The 27,288-nt window shown below is 44.5% G+C and overlaps 1 protein-coding gene across 2 annotated transcripts in view; it reads right to left on the bottom strand.

The window, feature by feature from the left end:
• Window positions 1-7,152: 7,152 nt before the first annotated feature.
• RECK (reversion inducing cysteine rich protein with kazal motifs) overlaps window positions 7,153-27,288 on the bottom strand; it is an 85,356-nt gene continuing 65,220 nt past the window's right edge. For both annotated transcript variants that reach the window (XM_011288552.4, XM_019816189.3), the window contains 5 exons: window positions 13,929-14,121; window positions 12,207-12,417; window positions 10,586-10,659; window positions 9,613-9,768; window positions 7,153-8,753 (listed from right to left, as the gene is read on the bottom strand). In XM_011288552.4, the coding sequence (XP_011286854.1) occupies window positions 8,532-8,753; window positions 9,613-9,768; window positions 10,586-10,659; window positions 12,207-12,417; window positions 13,929-14,121 (856 nt within the window). In that variant the 3' untranslated portion in view covers window positions 7,153-8,531. The remainder of the gene's footprint in view (window positions 8,754-9,612; window positions 9,769-10,585; window positions 10,660-12,206; window positions 12,418-13,928; window positions 14,122-27,288) is intronic.

The raw sequence follows: 27,288 nt of genomic DNA, 5'->3' as shown, positions 1-27,288 counted from the left end.
GGTATAGATACTGGGAAAGGAAGAGAGAAGAGGGCTTCCCCTTGGAAAAACCTAAGAAAATCCATTAAATTAATCTAAAATTTAAAAAATGATAGCCGGGTCCAAAAAAATGTTTTTAAAGAACCGATGCACACAGCACCAGTAGCCAGTGAGACTTTATCATAGGGGCACATTGAGAATAGCAGCGACAAAAGTACTGCATTTTAAAGCCCCCGGTATAGACGTACTTCACTAGACAGATGACCACAAGCATCTTGCTTTGAGGATGATATCCTTTCCTCCCGAGAACAGCCTGGGCTGTTTTAGCAAGAAAATGAATACTCTCACTCTTATGAGGGGTGATTACTCTCAGTGGCTGCTAAGTGGCTGGTGGGGAAGGTGAGCCGGTTCCAGAGCTCAGAGCTCAGGCCAGGGCTCACCCAACACTTCGGAGCCAGCAAACGATCCCAAGCGCTCCTCCCTGAAGGCAGCGTTTGTGTGACTAAAGAAGGTGCAGGGGGGCTGGAGGCTTTCTAGATCAGGGAGGGTGGGGAGTCCTGGAACTGGGGAGAGATGCCAGAAAATGATGCTGTGAAGGGCTGAGAGAGGAACAAGGAGGGGAGGGGCGTCAGGAAGGAAGGCATGTGCAGGGAGACACCTCCAGAGGGCTGAGACGAGAGGCCTTCCCCATCTGGGGCGATGTGCTGGAGTGAGTGGCAGATACTGTCACATCTCCTCATCCTCTTACTTGGCGTTGTCCCGGCCTCCTGGGCTGGCACTTTTTTTTTTTTTTTCCCTCCACTTCCTTCCCTAAATTGACTTGGCTCTGCTCTCGGTCGGGGAGGCTGAACTTACAGTTATGGAGACAGGCTTCCTTATCTTCAGGTTTCTGACTGGGTTCAGCAATGGTAGGAAATGGACGGACGGGCGCAGGAAATGGCGGTCCATGCAGCGCTCTCCTTGTGTTCTGGTAACCACCCCGCTGCTTTGGGCTTCGGGGCCCTAGGGGCCCCATATTCTAGCTCACGCCTGCACTCTCCCTCTGGTTTCTTACACTCTGCTCACACCTTTGTGAATAGTCCCCTTATCAAGCCTTCGTCAAATTATCCTAATGGGGGGTGGGGGGCACCTGTTTTCCTGCTGGGCCGGGATCAGCATGAAATCTTACCTGCTGGCTCAGGAAAGCAACTACTCACATCTCCAGCAGAGCTCAGCGCCAGATTGGTAGGGGGAAGACAGGTGAGGTGGTACTCAGGAAGAGGGTAGCATATCACCTGATTACCTGGTGGGGTTGTGGCCAAGATGGGGCTTCCATCTGGCAGGAACGTGGCAACCAGCAGAGATAGTAGAAACGCCCCAAGTATGAAACCATGGTCTTGAACTTCTCCTCACAGCCTTGTGGGGTAACCACCTCTGCCCCCATGTGGACAGAAGAAGGATCCTGCTGTAATTAGCTACAGAGAGATCTTGGTACAGAGAAAACTCTAGAAGGATTCTGCACTCACTGGTAAAAGCAGGGAGAGGAAGGTGCATTGTGGGTAACTTTGTTTATATTTCCAGGTATCTTGGGGGAATGCATGTTATTTTTTATAATGAGAAAACAATACTGCGAACTTCACTTTGGAAAAATGAAAGTGTTCGGAGCTGGGGGCAGGGGTGTCATCATGCTTCCCCACGTGAAGGCTTCCTGCCTTACCCTTGCCCCCCACCAGCCTGACTTCCTGAGAACCTAACTAGACCTTAGACTTCGCAAGTGGTGTCTATGTGCACCATTTTGCTGTGGGCCAGTGAGAGAACAAGGTGAAAAGCACTGTATAAACTATCATTCAAAGTGCTGGACAGGGGTGCCCGGGTGGCTCAGTCTGTTGAGTGTCCAACTCTTGATTTCAGCTCAGGTCATGATCTCACGGTCGGGGAGATGGAGCCCCATGCTCTATGCTGACAGTGGGGAGCCTGCTTGGGATTCTCTCTCTCCCTCTCTCTCTGCCCCTCCCCTCAAACTAAATAAACATTAAAAAAGAAAGTGCTGGAGAGCTGTATCAGTCACTCTTATGATCCCCGCTGCTCCTTGGACTCGTCTATCAGACACCAGCTAGTGTGCTCGCCTTGTCGGTCTGACCTGACACTGAACTTAGCTCACTCTGCCCATCCCCTGGTGTCCACCCTCATGGCGTTCTCCCATGTGGCTGGCTCCATCTCTGAGCAGCACAAATCCTGCCCTGTTGCCTGTGCCAGGGAAGGCCCAGACCTGGCCTCGGGCCTTGGCTTTGCCCTGACTTGCTGTGTGACCCTGGGCTAGTACTTCGGCTCTCTGGGCCTATTTCCCTGTATGTACAAAGTGGAAATCTACCCCGCAGCTTCAAGATTGCTGGACTGGGGAAAGGAATTTCCCTAGGAATGATGCCTCTGCTGTCCCTTCCCCTCAGCTGGCAGAGCTCACAACTCAGGCCTCTTCCACAGCCGGGAGAGACGGGGAGGAGAGTATCCTGGAGCAGGGCCTCTGGTCCCTTTGGGAAATGGAGTGCCCCCTGTGGGGTGTGTGGGTTTGACTCCCACCAGTCCAGGGCTGAGGGAAAATCATGAATTCACATGAAGGAAAATAAAATGTCTTCTATGGATTTTGTGTCAAGGCCATCAGCATTGCTGGCAGGCTTCACTTTCCTCCCGTGGTGGAACTGAAACAGGACGAGGCCGAACCCTGAGAATGGGGGCCCAGGGGAAGCCTGGCGCCCGGCCTGGCTCAGTTAATGTTTCCTCAGTAGAGTCTAGGATGTTCACAGGACAGAGGAAGAGGAAGCACAGCCTGACAGCGAGATCAGTGGATGATCTCAAAGGTCTCTTGCGACACTGAAGCTTGATGGGCTCCACAGCCATCCGGGTCCACCAGCACAGCCAGGGGGGCAAGGGCAGAGGCTCTGGATGCCATTCTGGCCTGGCATTCGAGGCCGGCAGGACTGATCTGCCTGACACTGCCCCTTCCTAACTTGTCAGCTCCACCGTTCTGTCCCGGGGACCAACCCAGACTCTCCTGCCTCTGTACCTTCGCTCAAACTGTACCTCCTACCTAGAATGCATCTCCTGAAGTCACCTGGCAAGGCCCTCCTGTTTCTCTCAGGCCCAGCTCAAATCAAACCCTCTATAAGAAGCCTTCTGTCTTCTTCTTTCTCTCCTCCTTCTAACTCTTCCCGAGTCACTTTGTACAGTTAGATTACCTACTCCTGTCTCTCCAGGCAAACCATTACTAATGGCAATGCCACTCAGGAGCTCTTAGTTGACAAACTTTCTTACTAGAAACAAATGTCCCAAGGCTTGTACTGTAGCTGTCCTAATGACTGTGACTGATGCCAATAGTGGCCCCATGCCAAGCTCACCAGCTCACTGAGAAGGGAGCCTAGGCTGGAGGAGGCCTAAGAGGCCTTTGCATTAGATGTGGGATTGGCGTTTTAAAATAACCAGGGAAGAGGCCTGAGAAATGAAATGAGGCTGTTTAAATAACTGGAGGTAAGTACTGAAGATATGGAGTCAGAGAACGTTGATGATGGGGTTCTACTACCTAGCTGCAAACAGGGGTCCACCTAGCACAGCTGGGGCCAGTTACTGGGAAAATAAAACTATTTCCATGTTTACACTCTAACAAGTTGAGACTGCCAAAAGACTGGCTTTACCTGGAGGCAAATGCTGTTGGTGGCCTTTGCCTTCTTACTTGCCTTCCTGCACTTTGACTCCCCTTGGGCAGCGGAATGTTCAGTCCCTGACTGTCTAGCTATAAAAATGCTGGTCCCCTTGGCCAGTTGTCTATGGCAGGAATACGACCTGATCCTGGCCAAGGAGATACAAGGGACAACTGCCGAGGGATTTCTGAGAAATATTTTTCTTAGTCATAAGAGGCACTGGCAGCAAAAGGAAAAGACACTTGTGACTCTTTTTTTAAGTTTATTTATTTATTTTGAGAGAGAGATGCGGGAGGGGCAGAGAGAGAGAGAGAGAGAATCTCAAGCAGGCTCTGCACTGTCAGCACACAGCCTGATACAGGGCTCAGACTCATGAACCATGAGATCATGACCTGAGCTGAAAGCAAGAGTCAGACGCTTAACCGACTGAGCCACCCAGGCGTCTTGAGAAGGCACTTGCGACTCTTGTCTTTCTTCTTGCTCAGAACGCTGTGCTTGAAGCTTAGCTTGGAGCTGAGACAAGCACCAGGAGACCATGACGGGGCTGTGACCTCTTCACCATGGACCTAAAACAAGGATGTGGTGCCATGAGTGACATATTTATCTGCTGTCCATGCTCTGTAGAAAAACGGTAACTTTGGAGAGATCAACCATTTAGAGTCATCCAGTGACTGGCCTTACGCCCGGCTCGTCTGTCCTGGAGCCGTTGGAAGCTCCCTGATAGAGCTGGTTCGGAAGCAAGGTATCCAGGAAGGAGGCAGGATCTTCCCCTGGTTGGCCTGCTTCTATTTGCTTCTGTTTGATTTAAATTTTCTGCACTCATCACAGGGTCTCCTCTTTGTTCCCATTCTTGCTCTTGGTATAACAACTATTTTATTATTAGCCGCTTTGGATAATTCCCTCTTCCAATAGGTCAGCCTCCAAAGCACTCCCCTGTTACTGGGCTCTGCTGGTTGACGGTACAAAACCGGTGGGCGTGTGCCTGGCCGGAGCGCCAGGCCCTGCCGAGTGCTCACGGGTTGAACAGGTGTCGGGGCTAACGGCCTGCTAGAGAGATGCACACTCCCCAGAGGACACATCCAGCAAGAAGGCTTCTTCTAGGAAGAGTCATTTCCTGAGAGAAATCCATTCCATCAGGTTTAGGTGGGGCCGAACTCCCCTACCTTCCCTCCTCTGCCACAGCGGTGGGCATGTGACCCAGGCTGGGCCTATGACTCTCTTGGGGTCCATTCCTGCTCAATCACTTTCTGTAGACTGGGCGGGGAGCGATTTCATTTGCTTTTCTAGCATCTCTTTCATTACCTATGGCCATAGGAGCTTCTGAATCTTTCTCTGGAAGCTACTTTTCATGTGGGTATCTCACCTTTTAAATTGTTCTCCTCCTGCAGAACTGCTCCTCCTGAACTTCCAGGTCCTCCCTGCTATTATTGGGGCACAAGAACCTCGTCTTTCTCCCCCCACAGCCCAGCTGTCTCCTACAGAATCTCGATTCAAGGCCTCTACCAGCCCGACACACTTGACCTTGGGCAGAACGCTGGAGAGCCAACAGCAGAGCTGCAGCCCACACTGGTGTTGGAAAGTCACCGACGATCAGTCCGCGTGGCCGTCTGGGAGTGTCCGGCATAGCAGCTTTCGGGGGAGAAGCGTTATCTCCCCAGAATGACCTGACGTGGGCTCGTTTTGCCCCTGTCTTCGGGGTTCTCATGACTGTGTCCTCAGAGCAGGACCAACCTTTCTCTCCCTTAATACTCCCCTTCCCCCAAACCCAAGCACCTCTCTCATTTCTCTAGTTCCTTCCCTGACCACAAAACATCTGATTTTTTAATAAAAATTTTTAGTCAGTCCTGGCTAGACTGATGAGAAATGACCTGTGTGGTGGACTGTATTGTCATTCCAAATGCTTCTGGTTCCTGCCCCAGCTCCTTCCCTGCAGCCCCTCCCCACCCAACATGCACACACACACACACACACACACACCCCAGAAGATTATACCATCCCTACCTTTTGAAGTTAGGAGTGGCCACATGACTTGCTTGGGCCAGTAAGGTATAAGCAGAAATGACAGTGTCACTTCTAAGCAGAGACCTAAGGGATAGTTGTGGTTCTCTCTACCTCTTCACACACTGCCCCCCGCTCTCCTTTTTGTTGTTGTTGTTGTTGTTTTATTTTTTGACTTAAACAACAGATATTTATTTTCTCAAAGATCTTAAGGCTGGAAGTCCAAGATCAAGATGTCAGCAAGGCTGGTTTCTTCTGAGGCCTCTCGTCAACTTGCAGATGGCTGCCATCTTGCTTTGTCCTCACATGGTCTCTCCTCTGTGCAGGCACATATCTTGGGCACCATGTTCCTGGTGTCACCAAGCCAGGCTCAGGGCATGCCCTTCACCTGATTTTGTATACACGGCTGACCGAAGACGACCATTTCAACTAAATCTCTGGAGTTAACTATGTCCACTGTCGCAGGACCTGGCTCATCCACTCCATTTCCAGAATTATGACTTGATCTGGTCTGAAGAGCGAGTCAGCCAGCCATGCCTCCAGGTAAAACACCAATGGGTCTTCCAGTTCCTGCAGAAGAGACCACCACGGCTGGGTGTAAATCCATGGTGGCAGAAGCGGTGACCTCAGCAGCCGGTCCAGGGACTGGGCGCGTGTCCATCGTCCCCCTGGGCCTCAGCAGCACCTCTGCCGTTGACTATGCTAGGACCAGCAGCCCACGGGCAAGGTCTGAGTAGCTTCCACAGAACTCCAGCCTCTTTCCTCCCCCTTTGTGAGAACGCTGGAAGGGTCCCGGAGCAAAGACGGTGTAGAGCAAAGTGCAGCTGACCCGCAGTGAACACGTGATGGAAGTAAGGGGGTGAGCCTCTGTTGTCAGCCATGGAGGTTTGGGGGCCTTAGCGTCAGTGATTGATAGAAGCTCTCTGGCTCTAATCAAGAATAGGCCCTCTGTCTCCACAGCTCAGAGTTCTCTCTGCCTCACAATGAACCCTAGAGCAGCAAACTCGGGCCCGAGGCAGTGGGAGGAGGATGGCCTACTCTGTTCCTGGGTCTTGGAGGGCCTAAAGCTGGGGTCTTTGTTTTTGTTTTTTAACATTTGTTTATTTCGAAAGGGGGGGAGGGGCAGAGAGAGAGAGAGAGAAGGAGGGAGAGAGAGGATCCCAAGCAGGCTTCATGCTGTCAGCACAGAGCCCGACTTGGGGCTCGATCTCACCAACTGTGAGATCATGAGTCAAAATCAAGAGTCAAACGCTTAACCGACGGTACCACCCAGGAGCTCCTAAAGCTGGGGTTTTTGTACTTGACTTCCTGCCACAGTATGCCCTCTGGTCCTGCCTGGGTCTGATCTGACCAGCTCTGTTCCAGCTGCCTCGCCTTCCCAGGGCCCTTGGCTTGGAGTAATAAAACTCCTATAGCTTCTTCTTTCAGAGCAAAGGGCATAGCTCACCCAAGAGTGATCGGTGGTTTCACTTTACATGTTCACACTGCTTGGAAGTACACATAATCATATAAAATTATTTTTATTAAAATAGAAAAGCTTTCCAGTATATTGCATTGAAGACATTTATATAGAAAAAGCAATTGCAACAAACACGCTACATCAGCACTGAGATATTCTGAAAGCTTTAAGTGCCCACTTTTAAACAATATTTTGGTATAATGAGCATAGCCCTCTATATTTCAAAGGGTACATATAACACTGAAAAAAATACTTCATGTAGAATCTAAGTTTAGGTGCATACAAACAAGAAGTATTACACTGAATAGCTTATTTCAAACTGTGAAACACATTCAAAGTATTCAATTTCTCAGACAACATGCAGACATTTTAATACTTAGATTGACATTTTTAAATATTTAAACCACAATTCTTTATAATTCTATATCAAAAAAAGGAAGTCAGACAGAACACTTATCCACACTGTGCATATCACAAAAAGCAATGTGTCTTCATGAACGGAAAGTACTGGGTTAACACACATGATTGTCACTTTACAAATATGGCTATTCACCTTCTTCATAATAAAATAAAAATATCACGTATTATTTACACGAACTACTAATTATTTCACTTTTTGGCAAGTATATAAGTAGCAGCAATCGGTTTAAAGATTGATGTTTAAAAACTCTAAGTTTAACTCGGATGAATACCGAAGAATATACATCTGGTTAATATAAAAATGCATAATGCAATATGCTTTGATGTGATATAACTTCTCCCTTTCACAAAAGTCACACGCACGTTAGTAACCACTGAGCCTATTGCTTACAACGTGTCGCGTGAATGCCATTTCCATAGCTTGCTCTGCTTAACACAATAGATGGGTTCCTGAAGTAAATTTCTGTAAATTAGATTTGCCTGATGATGTATATGATAATTCCAAAGATGCTTTCTCTTTGTTTCATACTCTAATAGTCTCTTCACTGCGACCCCTAGCTTCTAGACAGAGCAGGTAATTATCTGTAAACAAGCACACATACCCTAGGGGCACCTTAATACTTAAAGGACCTCTGAAATGAAGTTTCCAGACACGAAGCTTATAGTAAAGTGAGTTACCTTTCTAAAAAGTGATCACGTCACTTATCAGTGATATCAAATTTGTTCGAGAGTGGGGGGGACCCATCTAAGGAGCAAACTGTAAGGCAGGAATCCACCAAAAGAAGACATCCTCTTCTCATTAGTATTTGGAAGGACATATTTTAACATTTGTAAGAACAAAACAAAAACCCTAATATTGGCAGATTAAAAAAAATACTGTGTGGTGAATAGAGGTGACAAGTGCTTTTACTTGGCCACTATTCAACTAGAAACCAGCAGTCCTGCATGTCCCTCACAATGTAGAAAAACTCGAGGGAGGAACATTTTGCACTTTTCACGGGCAGTCAGTTACGTGTCCAGACCGTGTGCAAGGCAGGGCCCAGGCTGAGGAGGAGGAGGAAGGGGGGACAGGGGGCTCTGGCCTCGATGCCAGCTGATGGCACACTGTTCGAGACCTGTACCTGGGAAATGATGAGGGCAGAGAGAGGGACGTGGGATGCCAGAGTGGGGCTGTCGGAGTTGATGAGGGATTCGATCTTCTCTGCTTCTTTATTGCAGGCCTCGATCTGGGAGAGGATAATCAGATTTTTAAAAATCTAAAACCACAGAACCTAGGAAAAGGTCAAGTCACAAAATCCAAATATATCCCAACATAGAGAATATGCTTTCTCTGTCCTTCTTTTCTTGGCCAAAGTCACATTTTAATATAGTCTTACTTTATTACACAAATAGTAACAGCGTCAATGGAAATTAGCAGAAATGATCCACAATCCTGTTCACCACTTATCCACATTTAGATACCATCTTTACATGGTTAGACACCGTCATAGGGAAGGGACGTTCAATGCTTCCTTACCCATCCCAGAGGAAAGCAATCAGGCTTTACTAAACTTCCTGACTGTGGCAGTTTACAAACTGCTTGTATTCACCCCCTTCACTTGAGCTCCCACTGTTCTGATGCCAACACTTGGCCCCAGTGGGTGAGGCTCACCTCTAGAGTCTGAGGAAGAAAAACGGGGTCCATTAGACTAGTCCTGGTGGGCTCCTCCTCCCCAGTAGGAGCACAGCCCTGAGGAGACAGGTGTCTACTCTGGCTGTGTCACTGCGTGACCCGTGTCAGCCCCTTCCCTCCCTGGGCCTCGGCTGCCTGCTCTGTGTGCAAGCAGACGCCTTCCACGTCTGCACACTCTGGGCCACGGCCTCTCGGCCTCTCCGCTCTCCCACTCCTTCACGTTCAGCCGTCGAATGTGTGCTCGGCCTCAGCCACCGGGAAAACGCTCACCGGTACGGCTCTGTCCTTCAGAGGCTGCCTTGCTTTTCTCCTTCCTGCCCTGCCTAACTTTCCAAATGCCTCCATTCCCTACCCCACAAAGTCCTCCAAATGTGAAAGTGACAAGGAGGCTGCACAAAGCATGCTGAACACACCTGCAAAGCTTTCGGATAATGATCAACAGGAATGATCAGGATCACAATTTCTGATTCAATGCTGAAGTATCCAAATACGTCACACTGTGGGACAGACACGTGCATGCGGATTTTCTGAAGTATTTCCAGAACCGTTATTGGCTTTTTGTTTGTTACCTGCAAAGAGAAAAAATTTCTATTACCTGAATAAAAGAGGAATTCCTTATTGCTGCCTAGGTTACCTTGCTACCTTGCCTACTGGAACCCCTAAGTGTGGGGCCTCAACTCAGTAGGGGCCCTGCTGGCTGAATTCTAAATCTCCAGGGTCCATTCCAAAGGGCTTCTGTCTGACTGCTGAGCTTTGTAGCTAAGACAAACACTCTCACCAGAAGCCCCCCCCCCCACCCCCTTTTAAGCGACTGTTCTGAATTAGGGGCCACAGGAAAATGATTAAAGTCTTCCTGTAAAAACACAAGTGTTTGAATCCAAGTGGGGATTAACTTCCAGGGAGTGGCAGGTGGGAGCCCTGTGTCCACAAAAGTGGATCAGCAGCAATGGTGCAGGAAAGGGAAAAGGGCAAAACCACCACGGGAAGGTGGCACACTCCGGAAGCACCCTCAGGAGGAATGGGGACTGAGCGGGCAGGCGGCCTTCAAACCACCGGGCCTCTGCCAGTCTCTGGCTACTTGGTTCTGCCTCCAGCCCTAACTCTGCCTACGGTGCAAGCAGGGGAAGGCTTTTCTAAGCACGGCTCAGGCCAACTGTGACGTGTAGGGCAAGGTCACCAAACAGCCAGGGTGCAGAGGAAAGGAGCACGGGATCGGGTGCCAGACAGCCTAGTTCTACTGGTGATGAGCTGCACAGCCCTGGGCAAGTTGCTTTTCCGTGAATCACTTTCTTTTTCTATAAATGGGACGACACATTCTCCTCTATGGCATTACTGAGAGGCTTATCAATACGGTTTCAACAGTATCTGGCACAGAAAGCAATTTACCTTAGCAATAGTATCCAGTTTTTCTTTGTCAAATAAAACTCTTAACATTCCAGCACATAATGGGCAACAAGCACCTGTATAACAAAAACCATTTTACGTGTGTTCAGAATTAGAAAATGAGAATTCAAAGTAGTTGGTGAAATTACCCACCCTTCATTTTGTGCTAGGAGAGTTGTAGCTGTCCTTCCTGGTGACTGTACGTTTAGATATGTTCCCTGACCAACCCGGTCTTACTATCTATACGTTTACCCGAATCCTTCCTCCACCCTGCTTTCATCCTTTACCGCTTCTCAGGGTGAGGCAGTTATGGTACAAGACAGCAGAGAGAGCTGGCCCTTCAAGAGATGTGGGGCCTGGACCCTGCTCTGCCTCAAAACTCAGTGTGATCCTGGGAAAGGGCTCTCCTGGGCCTTTGATTTCCTGTCTACAAAACAAGGGAGCAGGTGTTTTAGGGATTCCATGAGTTTTTGATTCAAATTTAATTTTAAAAATCATTTGAAGCAGTTAAAAATTATAACAAGATATCAGAACATGGTTTCCAAGAGGGAAGAGGCTTTGTTTTGCTCACGGCTATGTCCCAGTGCCTAGTCTCTGGCACACAGTGGAAGCTCAAGAAATATTTGATGAATCCAAGGATGGAGGAATGAACTTGTTAGACTCCAGGTTAACCTGTTCCATGCAGACATGGGATAAAGTCTTTCCTGCTACCTCTGTTTAAGTGGAAAGTATGACACTGGAAGGTAAGTAGTTTAAGAAAACTGTTACCACTTGTAATGGTCTGTATGAAACAGACTTCCTCGATTATATGCAACTAAAACAATTAAATTAAGGTGCCAAGGCCAATCTAAGACCACAATCTTATATTTCTCCCAATTTCATTGAAACTACTTCAATTATTCATTCATTCATTATTTATTCTATATTCATTAACTACTAATTCTTTATTAACTTTATGAGTAAATTTATGCATTTGAATAGATAATCATAATTTTAGTAATTAAATATTGCCTTTTCTATTTATATATTGGTGTTTGGTAGGATTTTGCCTGAAAAAGTTTGCCATATTGCTTTATTTATTTATTTATAAAAGTTTATTTATTAAAAAAATTTTTAATGCTTATCTATTTTTAAGAGAGAAAGAGAGACAGAGTGTGAGCGGGAGAGGGACAGAGAGAGAGGGAGACACAGAATCTGTAGCAGGCTCCAGGCTCTGAGCTGTCAGCACAGAGCCCAACATGGGGCTTGAACTCACAGACCACGAGATCATGACCTGAGCCAAAATTGGAGGCTTAAGTGAATGAGCCACCCAGATGCCCCAAGTTTATTTACTTTTTATTTAAGTAATCTCTGAGATCAAGAGTCACATGTTCCGACTGAGCTAGCCAGGCACTCCTACCATGTTGTTTTCAATCCAATGGGCAAGACGATATCTAAGGTAATGTACAGCTTTTTATTAAGGTGGACTCAGAGTGATGCATCTATTCAGCATCAGGTAGAGCCAAGACTTTTTGAAAAATTTAAATAAACGAGTCAACTCTCTTCTGAGTGACTCACTCTCTAGAGGTGCTAAGTAAGCCTTCCCAATCCCACCCCTGCCCCACCCCAAGCACTGCCAGCCTACCGGGTGGGATGATGGGTTTGCACTCAGTTGCAGAGAGTGAAGGACACTTCACAGCAGCACACTCAGCGACAGAACTGTACTCTGAGAGGACCCCGACGGCCTGGCAGGGCCCATAGTAATCAACAGCCACACGGTCCGAGTAGGCAGCACACACGCTACTATAGGTCTCACCATTGTGCCCGCAGACGGGCTCTGTGGCTCTGCAGAAGGGCTGACGACAAACAAAGCGCATTTAGCCTAGAAACCTGTATGGTGCATTTTTTCTAACCAAGAGCACAGAATAGGAAGGGGAAGAGACACAGGTATAAATTCCTGGACCCTCTTAATTAAGCTCCTAAAGTTGGCTAAACTTTGGGTTGGGGGAGGGGTCAATAGGGCTGTCCCAAGATCAACTGAAATGATTACTTTTCTCAGCCTCTCTGGGACTTGGGTGCTCATTCCATGTGACCTGATATAAGATGCCACCCCCCTCCATTCCAGACTTCTGTGATTCCAGAAGTGCCTGTTTGAAGAAAACAAGATGAATCTTCATGCACATTCAGAAGCCTTATCATTTCCTGCCGGGTATGGGATAAGTAGAGGGAAGAGTGGAGAGATCAGTGGGGCTTAAGTGAATGAGCCACCCAGATGCCCCAAGTTTATTTACTTTTTATTTAAGTAATCTCTGAGATCAAGAGTCACATGTTCCGACTGAGCTAGCCAGGCACTCCTACCATGTTGTTTTCAATCCAATGGGCAAGACGATATCTAAGGTAATGTACAGCTTTTTATTAAGGTGGACTCAGAGTGATGCATCTATTCAGCATCAGGTAGAGCCAAGACTTTTTGAAAAATTTAAATAAACGAGTCAACTCTCTTCTGAGTGACTCACTCTCTAGAGGTGCTAAGTAAGCCTTCCCAATCCCACCCCTGCCCCACCCCAAGCACTGCCAGCCTACCGGATCCATCAGGTAGGTTAGGAATAAGTAAGACAAAACCTGTAGCCAGGAAGAGGGAACAAGTAGGAAAAGACTGGGAATTCAGAATAGAAGGCATCAGTGCACTTGGAACACAAGCTCTGAGGGAAAACGGGCCTAGGGGGACAAGGCAAAGGCATTTTCCTGCCAGCGAAGACCAGGAAACGAGAAGCAAGAGAAGCAACGCTGTCGTCAGGTGCTAGCCAGCTGTGGGTGGGGGATGTGGTGCGTGTGGGAAGCTTCAGTGGAGTTGTCCTTGGGGGCGTTTTTTTTTTTTACATGAACCCTACAAGGCTGCAAGATAAACTGATGTAAAAAGACATTAAGTTCTTCAAGAAATTTTCACTCACTCTTCAGTAGTGCGAGTGGGACTCTGGCAGAAAGAGTGGGAAAGGACTCTATTCTTGGAGGTCTTAACTCACAAACTTCCCGGCCGTCCTCTAATGAGGGCCCGCGGAACTGTGGGAAGTGACAGTGGTGCTACCGCTCGCCAGGGGTGTGTAACGTCACATTCTTTTCCTAATGGCGGTGGCAGGAAGCCGCTCTATCCTTGCCTGGGCACTAGATGCACAAAGGTCGGTACACTAGCAAGGGAGACGCCAGAGTTAGCAGAAACAACCCAACTTGGGATGGTTCATCTTAATTCTCTGGATTTGACAGGATTCACAGAAGACCCCCAAGTGATCTTACTGCTGCTTCATCTGTAAAAGATCATAAACCGGTTTTAAGCTCAGTGTACTTGGGTTTGTCAGCCAAACAACTGTACCTGGCACGGGCCTTTGTATAAGAGGCTTTGCCCCCGCTGGTACAAAGCGCAGAGACTGCTGTGCTCCATGTGGTGTGTGTCACAAACAGGATCGCGAACCTGGTCACAGGTAAGCTGTCTCGGCAAACACTCGTGTTGGCTACATCCAAATTTATCAAACGTTGTCAGGCAGACCTGTGGTTTGGGTATGCATCTGAAAAACACAAGTGCGGCACTGTGGCCAAGGCTGGTAGGGGAGATGGTGAGGCCAGTACAGCATTGACAAGGCACAAGAAGGTGGGGAAAAAGCAAGAGAGGAATCAGAAACAGCCCTGCCCCCAAGAGCGTATGTAGAGCGGGAGGGTCAAGCAGGCATATGAAGTAAGCTAGTAAATGACACACAAAATGCTCGTGGGAATGAGTCATTCTGATTCAGGAGCCAAGAGAAAGCACGGGGAGGAGGAGGTGTCCTGGCCGCCACGTGGAGGATAAGGAGGGTCACACAGGCGTGCCAGGCCAAGGGGGCCATACAAGCAAAGGTGTGGTGCTAGAGACTGTAGTGCTGGGGGACAGGGGAGGTGACTCTGAGGGCAAGAGTCAAGGTCGCAGGGGTTGAAGTGTCACGATAGGAGGCCATCAGGTGGGTTGGCATCCGATGCTAGAGGCCTTTTAGTCAATAATAAATGAAGCATTTTCTGGGGTTTAATCTTCAGCTCGCTAATACACAGGAGTCTTTCTTAAGAGCAGGCTTCACAGTGTGTATTGAAAAAGTCAGGCTTCTGTGCTTACAGGCTGAGGACCTGCCGCTCGCTGGTTGCAGATCACAGACAGATCGCTACCCCACGAAGCTGGGTTTTCCTGGTAACATCAGGACCCTGCTTCATTCTCAACTCCTGAACTTCTTCAGAGGGGTTGGGGATGGTGGCTCTTCTTTAGATTTTTCTGCTATTTCGTTTCTACACAGGTCATTTATAACTTTCTATAAGAAGGCCTATTAAAATGTTCACCTTTCACTGGGTATTTGAAAAACAGGATAGACAAATGTTAGTCTGCAAAATAAAAGGAGAAGAGTATAGCAGGAGCATCATTTTATTTCCAAGGAAATTGCCTCTGCTCTTTTTGACGAGAAGCCTATTACTCTGAAATGACCACCACCATCATCACTACTACCACCTGTGGTCACCTTTTCCGATGGGATTTAAAGTTGGAACGCACAGCGTGATATGGCTCTTTGGAAATTTAAGACATTTGAAAAGAAATAATGGAAAAGCATATTTAGAACTTCATTATCTATTAACAAGGAAGGGATGAGAACCAAGACTATCAGGAGACATTTGGTAGTTTTGGAAGGAAGGATTTTGAGTACTGAAAAATAGGATCAGCGGAAAAGCTGAAAATCCAGGGGCTAAATTACACATGACCAGGGCAGGTACTTTGTCTTGCTTAGTGTTGTGCCCTAGTGTTTAGAAAGATGCCTGGTACATCAGTAGACATTTGATGAATGAATACAACTTTGTATTCTTTAACAATTATTTTTTGAATAGATAATTCGAGCCCATGGTGAAACTGAAAAGATACAAAATTGTACGCAGTGAAAAAATTAGTCTGCCTCCTACTCTTATATCCCAGCCACCTGAACCCTTCCCCAGAGACAAATGATATTATCAATTTCTTGCTTATTAATTGCAGAGATCCTTTAGGTAAGTAGAAGCATTTATATATGCTGATTCAAGAGTATTTGCATTTAAAATTTTGATAGGCTTGGTCAAATTGCCCTCCACAGAGGATGTACCAACCCTCCCTTCAACCCCCTTCTTGTATGGGAGTGCCTGTTTCCTTACACTATGTTATCAAACTTTTTATCTTTGCCAATCTGATAGATGGAAAATGGTGCATAATTGTACCTTTAATTTACATTTCCCTTAATATGAGAAAGGTTAAGCATCATGGTAGATTGGATGCTCATCAAATTCATTTAATGTTCTTCTTGGGCACACATCTAGATCATATTTCCCAGTCTCCCTGGCAGTAACTGTGGCCAAGTGATTGAGTTCTAGACAGTGGAACGTGTCTGGAAGTAGACATGAATGTTCCTTCTAAACCTGGTCTAGAAAAGCTTCTCAAGAGCAACCTTCACCATCTTCCTTCTCTTAATTGCTGGCCAGATAGAGAAGATATGGAGGAGGACTATGAGTCTGCAGGAGCTGGGCATCACTAGATGGAAGGAACTTAAATTTCTGAATCACTATGTGGAAAGCCACCTGCTGAACATCCAAATGGATTGTATTTGAATTTCTACTATGTTAAAGTACTGATATTTTTGGGTTTGTATACACTAGCTAGAATTACTCCAATAAAAGCCTCTTTTCAAGTGTTTAATAACTATTTGTATTTTTCTGTTTATATCCTTGGTCCATTTTTCTATTAGGTTTTTGATTTTTGCCCATTTTTATATTAGGTTGTTGTTCTTTTACATGATGATTTGTAGGAACTCTTTTTTTTTATATGAAATTTATTGTCAAATTGGTTGCCATACAACACCCAGTGCTCATCCCAAAAGGTGCCCTCCTCAATACCCATCACCCACCCACCCCTCCCTCCCACCCCCCATCAACCCTCAGTTTGTTCTCAGTTTTTAACAGTCTCTTATGCTTTGGCTCTCTCCCACCCTAACCTCTTTTTTTTTTTTTCCTTCCCCTCCCCCATGGGTTTCTGTTAAGTTTCTCAAGATCCACATAAGAGTGAAACCATATGGTATCTGTCTTTCTCTGTATGGCTTATTTCACTTAGCATCACACTCTCCAGTTCCACCCACGTTGCTACAAAAGGCCATATTTCATTCTTTCTCATTGCCAAGTAGTATTCCATTGTGTATATAAACCACAATTTCTTTATCCATTCATCAGTTGATGGACATTTAGGCTCTTTCCACAATTTGGCTATTGTTGAGAGTGCTGCTATAAACATTGGGGTACAAGGGCCCCTATGCATCAGTACTCCTGTATCCCTTGGGTAAATTCCTAGCAGTGCTATTGCTGCGTCATAGGGTAGGTCTATTTTTAATTTTCTGAGGAACCTCCACACTGCTTTCCAGAGCGGCTGCACCAATTTGCATTCCCACCAACAGTGCAAGAGGGTTCCCGTTTCTCCACATCCTCTCTAGCATCTATAGTCTCCTGATTTGTTCATTTTGGCCACTCTGACTGGCGTGAGGTGATATCTGAGTGTGGTTTTGATTTGTATTTCCCTGATAAGGAGCGACGTTGAACATCTTTTCATGCGCCTGTTGGCCATCAGGATGTCTTCTTGAGAGAAGTGTCTATTCATGTTTTCTGCCCATTTCTTCACCGGGTTATTTGTTTTTCGGGTGTGGAGTTTGGTGAGCTCTTTATAGATTTTGGATACTAGCCCTTTGTCCGATATGTCATTTGCGAATATCTTTTCCCATTCCATTGGTTGCCTTTTAGTTTTGTTGGTTGTTTCCTTTGCTGTGCAGAAGCTTTTTATCTTCATAAGGTCCCAGTAATTCATTTTTGCTTTTAATTCCCTTGCCTTTGGGGATGTGTCGAGTAAGAGATTGCTACGGCTGAGGTCAGAGAGGTCTTTTCCTGCTTTCTCCTCTAGGGTTTTGATGGTTTCCTGTCTCACATTCAGGTCCTTTATCCATTTTGAATTTATTTTTGTGAATGGTGTGAGAAAGTGGTCTAGTTTCAACCTTCTGCATGTTGCTGTCCAGTTCTCCCAGCACCATTTGTTAAAGAGGCTGTCTTTTTTCCATTGGATGTTCTTTCCTGCTTTCTCAAAGATGAGTTGGCCATACGTTTGTGGGTCTAGTTCTGGGGTTTCTATTCTATTCCATTGGTCTATGTGTCTGTTTTTGTGCCAATACCATGCTGTCTTGATGATGACAGCTTTGTAGTAGAGGCTAAAGTCCGGGATTGTGATGCCTCCTGCTTTGGTCTTCTTCTTCAAAATTCCTTTGGCTATTCGGGGCCTTTTGTGGTTCCATATGAATTTTAGGATTGCTTGTTCTAGCTTCGAGAAGAATGCTGGTGCAATTTTGATTGGGATTGCATTGAATGTGTAGATAGCTTTGGGTAGTATTGACATTTTGACAATATTTATTCTTCCAATCCATGAGCAGGGAATGTCTTTCCATTTCTTTATATCTTCTTCAACTACCTTCATAAGCTTTCTATAGTTTTCAGCATAGAGATCTTTTACATCTTTGGTTAGATTTATTCCTAGGTATTTTATGCTTCTTGGTGCAATTGTGAATGGGATCAGTTTCTTTATTTGTCTTTCTGTTGCTTCATTGTTAGTGTATAAGAATGCAATTGATTTCTGTACATTGATTTTGTATCCTGCAACTTTGCTGAATTCATGTATCAGTTCCAGCAGACTTTTGGTGGAGTCTCTCGGATTTTCCATGTATAATATCATGTCATCTGCAAAAAGCGAAAGCTTGACTTCATCTTTGCCAATTTGGATGCCTTTGATTTCCTTTTGTTGTCTGATTGCTGATGCTAGAACTTCCAACACTATGTTAAACAACAGCAGTGAGAGTGGGCATCCCTGTCCTGATCTCAGGGAAAAAGCTCTCAGTTTTTCCCCATTGAGGATGATGTTAGCTGTGGGCTTTTCATAAATGGCTTTTATGATGTTTAAGTATGTTCCTTCTATCCCGACTTTCTCAAGGGTTTTTATTAAGAAAGGGTGCTGGATTTTGTCAGAGGCCTTTTCTGCATCGATTGACAGGATCATATGGTTCTTCCCTTTTTTTTTATTAATGTGATGTATCACATTGATTGATTTGCGAATGTTGAACCAGCCCTGCATCCCAGGAATGAATCCCACTTGATCATGGTGAATAATTCTTTTTATATGCTGTTGAATTCGATTTGCTAGTATCTTATTGAGAATTTTTGCATCCATATTCATCAGGGATATTGGCCTGTAGTTCTCTTTTTTTACTGGGTCTCTGTCTGGTTTAGGAATCAAAGTAATACTGGCTTCATAGAATGAGTCTGGAAGTTTTCCTTCCCTTTCTATTTCTTGGAATAGCTTGAGAAGGATAGGTATTATCTCTGCTTTAAACGTCTGGTAGAACTCCCCTGGGAAGCCATCTGGTCCTGGACTCTTATTTGTTGGGAGATTTTTGATAACCGATTCAATTTCTTCGCTGGTTATGGGTCTGTTCAAGCTTTCTCTTTCCTCCTGATTGAGTTTTGGAAGAGTGTGGGTGTTTAGGAATTTGTCCATTTCTTCCAGGTTGTCCAGTTTGTTGGCATATAATTTTTCATAGTATTCCCTGATAATTGTTTGTATCTCTGAGGGATTGGTTGTAATAATTCCATTTTTATTCATGATTTTATCTATTTGGGTCATCTCCCTTTTCTTTTTGAGAAGCCTGGCTAGAGGTTTGTCAATTTTGTTTATTTTTTCAAAAAACCAACTCTTGGTTTCGTTGATCAGCTCTACAGTTTTTTTAGATTCTACATTGTTTATTTCTGCTCTGATCTTTATTATTTCTCTTCTTCTGCTGGGTTTAGGCTGCCTTTGCTGTTCTGCTTCTAGTTCCTTTAGGTGTGCTGTTAGGTTTTGTATTTGGGATTTTTCTTGTTTCTTGAGATAGGCCTGGATTGCGATGTATTTTCCTCTCAGGACTGCCTTCGCTGTATCCCAAAGCGTCTGGATTGTTGTATTTTCATTTTCGTTTGTTTCCATATATTTTTTAATTTCTTCTCTAATTGCCTGGTTGACCCACTCATTCTTTAGTAGGGTGTTCTTTAACCTCCATGCTTTTGGAGGTTTTCCAGACTTTTTCCTGTGGTTGATTTCAAGCTTCATAGCATTGTGGTCTGAAAGTATGCATGGTATAATTTCAATTCTTGTAAACTTATGAAGGGCTGTTTTGTGACCCAGTATATGATCTATCTTGGAGAATGTTCCATGTGCACTCAAGAAGAAAGTATATTCTGTTGCTTTGGGATGCAGAGTTCTAAATATATCTGTCAAGTCCATCTGATCCAATGGATCATTCAGGGCCCTTGTTTCTTTATTGACCGTGTGTCTAGATGATCTATCCATTTCTGTAAGTGGAGTGTTAAGGCCCCCTGCAATTACCACATTCTTATCAATAAGGTTGTTTATGTTTGTGAGTAATTGTTTTATATATTTGGGGGCTCCCGTATTCGGTGCATAGACATTTATAATTGTTAGCTCTTCCTGATGGATAGACCCTGTGTTTATTATATAATGCCCTTCTTCATCTCTTGTTACGGCCTTTAATTTAAAGTCTAGTTTGTCTGATATAAGTATGGCTACTCCAGCTTTCTTTTGGCTTCCAGTAGCATGATAGTTCTCCATCCCCTCACTCTCAATCTAAAGGTGTCCTCAGGTCTAAAATGAGTCTCTTGTAGACAGCAAATAGATGGGTCTTGTTTTTTTATCCATTCTGATACCCTATGTCTTTTGGTTGGCACATTTAATCCATTTACATTCAGTGTTATTATAGAAAGATATGGGTTTAGAGTCATTGTGATGTCTGTATGTTTTATGCTTATAGTGATGTCTCTGGTACTTTGTCTCACAGGATCCCCCTTAGGATCTCTTGTAGGGCTGGTTTAGTGGTGACAAATTCCTTCAGTTTTTGTTTGTTTGGGAAGACCTTTATCTCTCCTTCTATTCTAAATGACAGACTTGCTGGATAAAGGATTCTCGGCTGCATATTTTTTCTGTTTAGCACACTGAAGATCTCGTGCCAATCCTTTCTGGCCTGCCAAGTTTCAAAAGAGAGATCAGTCACGAGTCTTATAGGTCTCCCTTTATATGTGAGGGCACGTTTACCCCTTGCTGCTTTCAGAATTTTCTCTTTATCCTTGTATTTTGCCAGTTTCACTATGATATGTCATGCAGAAGATCGATTCAAGTTATGTCTGAAGGGAGTTCTCTGTGCCTCTTGGATTTCAATGCCTTTTTCCTTCCCCAGTTCAGGGAAGTTCTCAGCTATGATTTCTTCAAGTACCCCTTCAGCACCTTTCCCTCTCTCTTCCTCCTCTGGGATACCAATTATGCGTATATTATTTCTTTTTAGTGTGTCACTTAGTTCTCTAATTTTCCCCTCATACTCCTGGATTTTTTTTTCTCTCTTTTTCTCAGCTTCCTCTTTTTCCATAACTTTATCTTCTAGTTCACCTAGTCTCTCCTCTGCCTCTTCAATCCGAGCCGTCGTGGTTTCCATTTTGTTTTGCATTTCGTTTAAAGTGTTTTTCAGCTCCTCGTGACTGTTCCTTAGTCCCTTGATCTCTGTAGCAAGAGATTCTCTGCTGTCCTCTATACTGTTTTCAAGCCCTGCGATTAATTGTATGACTATTATTCTAAATTCACTTTCTGTTATATTATTTAAATCCTTTTTGATCAGTTCATTAGCTGTTGTTATTTCCTGGAGATTCTTCTGAGGGGAATTCTTCCGTTTGGTCATTTTGGATAGTCCCTGGAGTGGTGAGGACCTGCAGGGCACTTCCCCTGTGCTGTGGTGTATAACTGGAGTTGGTGGGCGGGGCCACAGTCAGACCTGATGTCTGCCCCCAGCCCACCACTGGGGCCACAGTCAGACTCATGTGTGCCTTCTCTTCCCCTCTCCTAGGGGCGGGATTCACTGTGGGGTGGCGTGGCCAGTCTGGGCTACTTGCACACTGCCAGGCTTGTGGTGCTGGGGATCTGGCGTATTAGCTGGGGTGGGTAGGCAAGGTGCATGGGGGCAGGAGGGGCAGGCTTAGCTCCCTTCTCCTTAGGTGATCCACTTCAGGAGGGGCCCTGTGGCAGCGGGAGGGAGTCAGATCAGCTGCCGGAGGTTTGACTCCGCAGAAGCACAGCGTTGGGTGTTTGCGCAGAGCGAGCAAGTTCCCTGGCAGGAACTGGTTCCCTTTGGGATTTTGGCTGGGGGATGGGCAAGGGAGATGGCGCTGGCGAGCGCCTTTGTTCCCCACCAAACTGAGCTCTGTCGTCCGGGGGGCTCAGCAGCTCTCCCTCCCTTTGTCCTCCAGCCTTCCCGCTTTCTGAGCAGAGCTGTTAACTTATGACCTCCCAGACGCTAAGTGGCGCTTGCTGTCGGAACACACTTGTCCGGCCCCTCCGCTTTTGCAAGCCAGACTCGGGGGCTCTGCTTGGCCGGCAGGCTGCCCCTCCGCCCCGGTTCCCTCCCGCCAGTCCGTGGAGTGCGCACCGCCTTGCTGCCCTTCCTACCCTCTTCTGTGGGCCTCTCGTCTGCGCTTGGCTCCAGAGACTCCGTTCTGCTAATCCTCTGGCGGTTTTCTGGGTTATTTAGGCAGGTGTAGGTGGAATCTAAGTGATCAGCAGGACATGCGGTGAGCCCGGCGTCCTCCTATGCCGCCATCTTCCCAGTAATCTCGGAACTCTATTATAAGGAAATCAGCCCTTTCTCTGTGATATTCTGTGGGTTCTGCTTATCCCATTGGGGTCACCAATTGTGGGTTTGGCTTTTGGCTTTGTCCAGCAAAGCTGAGGATGGCAGAAACAATTATTCAAGACTCCACCAGTCAAGAGAGGTGAGAGGGAGGCTAAGAGAAGTCTCCCCAGCTGCTCTCAAGTTCCTGTATTTATTAGGCATACGTTATAGGGAAAACATTGCACAATGTGTCAGTGGCTACGTGCCAGTAAGAAAGTATAGAAAACATGCAAAAAAGCAAAACAAGGCATTCCCAAGACTACAAAAGAGCAGATAGAAAAAAAAAAAAAGCAGAGTGGAAAACAAGATAAGATATTCAATAGATAACATGGTCTAAGGAATTCATGAGAATAGGCAGGGCCCAATCCCTATATACACATTAACTGGATACTGGTCCACTGTTTTCAGCAGGGCCAGAAAGCATGTAATGTGTTCCCTATAATCTCCTTAACCAGGACAGAGCTATTTGATTTCCCACAATATTCCTTCCAATTTGTAATTTGTTACTATGCAGAAAATGTTCATTTTCATGTAGCTGCATTTTTCAATCTATTCTTTTTACATTGGTTTTGTATTATACCCAGCAAGACCTTTCCATTTTGAGATTTTGTTTCATTATAAAAGCAAAACAGCCCTATTCAAAGGGGTTAACAAATAGAGGAAAATGAACAAACACCAAAACAACCCTCAAGTCACCTCCCAATACAACTATCTTATCCTATCAGCTTATTTCTTATTCCTTATGCCCAGTACCCTGTCTTCTTTCCATAGGAACTTCTTGGGCTTAGTTTTCATGGTATAAACTTTGCCAGATGGGTGACCAATTCTCTTTGCCATTTCTTTTAACATATGTGAGAATTTTCCCCTCCCTCTATACTGCATCACGGTTTTTAGGATGGAGAAGAAATTGCTTATTCTCCATAAAATCCTTCACAAGGAAAATGTGTGTTCTGTTCCGGCCTCCGAGGCAGCCAGTGAAAACTCCTTTTCTAGAGGCTTAAACCTAAGAGAGTCAGCAGGACCCTTGCCCTATGGCCACCACATACAGAAATCCATCATTAAGGCTAGGTCAACTATACTCTGAGCTCATGAGGAACCTGCAGAGAAAGGAGACCCTACAAAAATAACTTCACACAATACTGAAGTTGCATTTCCAGAGATTTCTCATGTCCAATCCCTAAAATGGAGGTAGATAAGTGGGAGGAAATTTCCATTACTATCAGGCACAAACAGCTAATAATAAAAATACATTCATTTCTCTCGTCTTATCTGCTACCATTCTGTGCCTCGCACTTTCCATTTTAGTCTTACAGAACTGCTATAGCTCCCAGGAGATACCACGCTATTTCCTCATTTCTAGCAGTCAAGATCTTTGCTCCTGTTGTTCTCTCTGCCGTCACCAACACCACCTTTCTTCCACTGTCAACCCTGCTGGCAATCACCCCATCTTATGTATGTACGTATGTATGTATATATGTATGTATTTTTAAATTTACATTCAAGTTAGTTAGCATAGAGTGCAATAATGATTTCAGGAGTAGAATCCAGTGATTCATCCCCTACATATAACATCCAGTGCTCATCCCAAGTGTCTTTCTTAATACCCCTTGCCCATTTAGCACATCTCCCCACCCATAACCCCTTCAGCAACCCTCAGTTTGTTCTCCATATTTAGGAGTCTCTTAGATTTTGTCCCCTCCCTGTTTTCATACTATTTTTGATTCTCTTCCCTTAGATTCATCTGTTTTGTATCTTAAATTCCACATATGAATGAAATCATATGATATTTGTCTTTCTCTGATTGACTAATTTTGCTTAGCATAATACCCTCCAGTTTCATCCATTGTTGCAAATGGCAAGATTTCATTCTTTTTGATGTCTGAGTAATACTCCGTTGTATGTACATACCACATCTTTTTTTTAATTTTTTTTTAATTTATTTTTGAGAGAGAGAGAGAGACAGAGACAGAGTACAAGTGGGGGAGGGGCAGAGAGCGAGGGAGACACAGAATCTGAGGCGGGCTCCAGGCTCCGAGCAGTTAGCACAGAGCCTGACGTGGGGCTCGAACTCGCAAACCATGAAATCATTACCTGAGCTGAAGTTGGACGCTCAACAGAGTCACCCAGGTGCCCCACATACCACATATTTCTTATCCATTCATCTGTCGAGGAATGTTTGGGCTCTTTCCATACTTTGGCTATTGTTGATAGAGCTGCTATAAACACTGGGGTACACATGCCCCTTTAAAACAGCATACCTGTATCCTTTGCATAAATACCTAGTAGTGCAATTGCTGGCTCGTAGGGTCGTTCTATTTGTAACTTCTTGAGGGACCTCCATACTGTTTTCCAGAGTGGCTGCACCAGTTTGCATTCCCACCCACAGTACAAAAGGGTTCCTCTTTCTCTGCATCCTCACCAACATCTGTTGTCTGAGTTGTTAATTTTAGCTATTCTGACTGGTGTGAGGTGGTATCTCATTGTGGTTTTGATTTGTATCTCCCTGATAATGAGTGATGTTGAGCATTTTTTCATGTGTCTGTTAGTCATCTGGATGTCTTCTTTGGAAAAGTGTCTATTCATGTCTTTTGCCCATTTTGTCACTGGATTATTTGTTTTTTGGCTGTTGAGTTTGGTAAGTTCTTTATAGATTTTGGATATTTACCCCTTTATCTGATATGTCATTTGCAAATATCTTCTCCCATTCCATCAGTTGCCTCTTAGTTTTGCTGATTGTTTCCTTTGCCTTGCAGAAGCTTTTTATCTTGATGAGGCTCCAATAACTCATTTTTGCTTTTGTTTCCCTTGCCTCTGGAGACATGTTAAGAAGTTGCTGCAGCTGAGGTCAAAGAGGTTTTTGCCTGCTTTCTCCTTGAGGATTTTGATGGATTTGTGTCTTACATGTAGGTCTTTCATCCATTTTGAGTTTATTTTTGTGTATGGTGTAAGAAAGTGGTCCAGGTTCATTCTTCTGCATGTCGCTGTCCAGTTTTCCCAACACCATTTGCTGAAGAGACTGTCTTTATTCCATTGGATATTCTTTCCTGCTTTGTCAAAGATTAGATGGCCATATGTTTGTGGGTCCATTTCTCAGTTCTCTATTCTGTTTCATTGATCTGAGTGTCTGTTTTTGTGCCAGTATCATACTGTTTTGATGATTACAGCTTTGTAATACAGACTGAAGTCTGGAATTGTGATGTCTCCAGCTTTGGTTTTCTTTTTCAGGATTGCTTAGGCTATTCGGGGTATTTTCTGGTTCCATACAAATTTTAGAATTGTTTGTTCTAGCTCTGTGAAGATTGCTGGTGTTATTTTGATAGGGATTGCATTGAATATGTAGATTGCTTTGTGTAGTATTGACATTTTAACAATATTTGTTCTAATCCATGAGCATGGAATATTTTTCCATTTTTTTGTGTGTCTTCTTTAATTTCTTTCATAAGCTTTCTATAGTTTTCAGTGTTTAGATTTTTCACCCCTTTGGTTAGTTTTATTCCTAGGCTTTTTTTTGGTTTTTGGTGCAATTGTAAATGGGATTGATTCTTTGATTTCTCTCTGCTGCTTCATTATTGGTGAATAGAAATGCAACTGATTTCTGTGCATTGATTTTATATCCTGCAACTTTGCTGAATTCATGGATCAGTTCTCGCAGTTTTTTGGTGGAATCATTTGGGTTTTCCATATAGAGTATCATGTCATCTGTGCCAATTTGGATGTGTTTTATTTCTTTGTGTTGTCTGATTGCTGAGGCTAAGACTTCCAATACTATATTGAATAACAGTGGTAGAGTGGACATCCCTGTCATGTTTCTGACCTTAGGGGAAAAGGTCTCAGTTTTTCCCCATTGAGGATGATATTAGTTGTGGGTCTTTCATAGATGATTTTTATGATCTTGAGGTATGATCCTTCTATCCCTACTTTCTTGAGGGCTTTTATTAAGAAAAGATGCTGTATTTTGTCAAATGCTTTCTCTGCAACTATTGAGAGGATCATGTGGTTCTTGTCCTTCCTTTTATTGATGTGATGTATCACATTGATTGTTTTTGCACTGACTGCCCTGCATCCCAGGTATAAATCCCACTTGGTCATGGTGAATAATTTCTTTAATGTATTGTTGGATCCAGTTGGCTAGTATCTTGAGAATTTTTGCATCCATGTTCATCATGGAAATTGGCCGATAGTTATCCTTTTTAGTGGGATATTTGTCTGGTTTTGGAATCAAGGTAATGCTGGCCTCATAGAATGAGTTTGGAAGTTTTCCTTCCATTTTTTTTTTTTTTTTTTTTTTTTTGGAACAGCTTAAAAAGAATAGGTGTTAACTCTTCTTTAAATGTTTGGTAGAATTCCCCTGGAAAGACTTTTGTCCCTGGACTCTTGTTTTTGGGGAGGTTTTTTAAATTATTAATTCAATTTCTTTACTGGTTATGGGTCTGTTCAAATTTTCTATTCCTTCCTGTTTAAGTTTTCGTAGTTTATATGTTTCTAGAAATTTGTCCGTTTCTTCCAGATTGCCCAATGTATTGGCATATAATTGCTCATAATATTCTCTCATTATTGTTTGTATTTCTGCAGTGTTGGTTGTGATCTCTCCTCTTTCATTCTTGATTTTATTTATTTGGGTCCTTTCCTTTTTCTTTTTGATCAAACTGGCTAGGGGTTTATCAATTTTGTTAATTTTTTTAAAGAAACAACTCCTGGTTTCATTGATCTGTTCTACTGTTTTTTTATTTTGACGGCATTGATTTCTGCTCTAATCTTTATTCTTCTGCTGGTTTTGGGATTTATTTGCTGTTCTTTTCCCAGCTCTTTAAGGTGTAAGGTTAGGTTGTGTATCTGAGACCTTTCTTCCTTCTTTAGGAAGGCCTGGGTTGCTATATACTTCCCTCTTATGACCATCTTTGTTGCATCCCA

This window comes from Felis catus, chromosome D4, assembly GCF_018350175.1.
Source record: "Felis catus isolate Fca126 chromosome D4, F.catus_Fca126_mat1.0, whole genome shotgun sequence".
NCBI lineage: Eukaryota > Metazoa > Chordata > Mammalia > Carnivora > Felidae > Felis > Felis catus.
The sequence above is the reverse complement of the archived record's forward strand: the minus strand, read 5'-3'. Positions and strand labels throughout refer to the sequence as shown.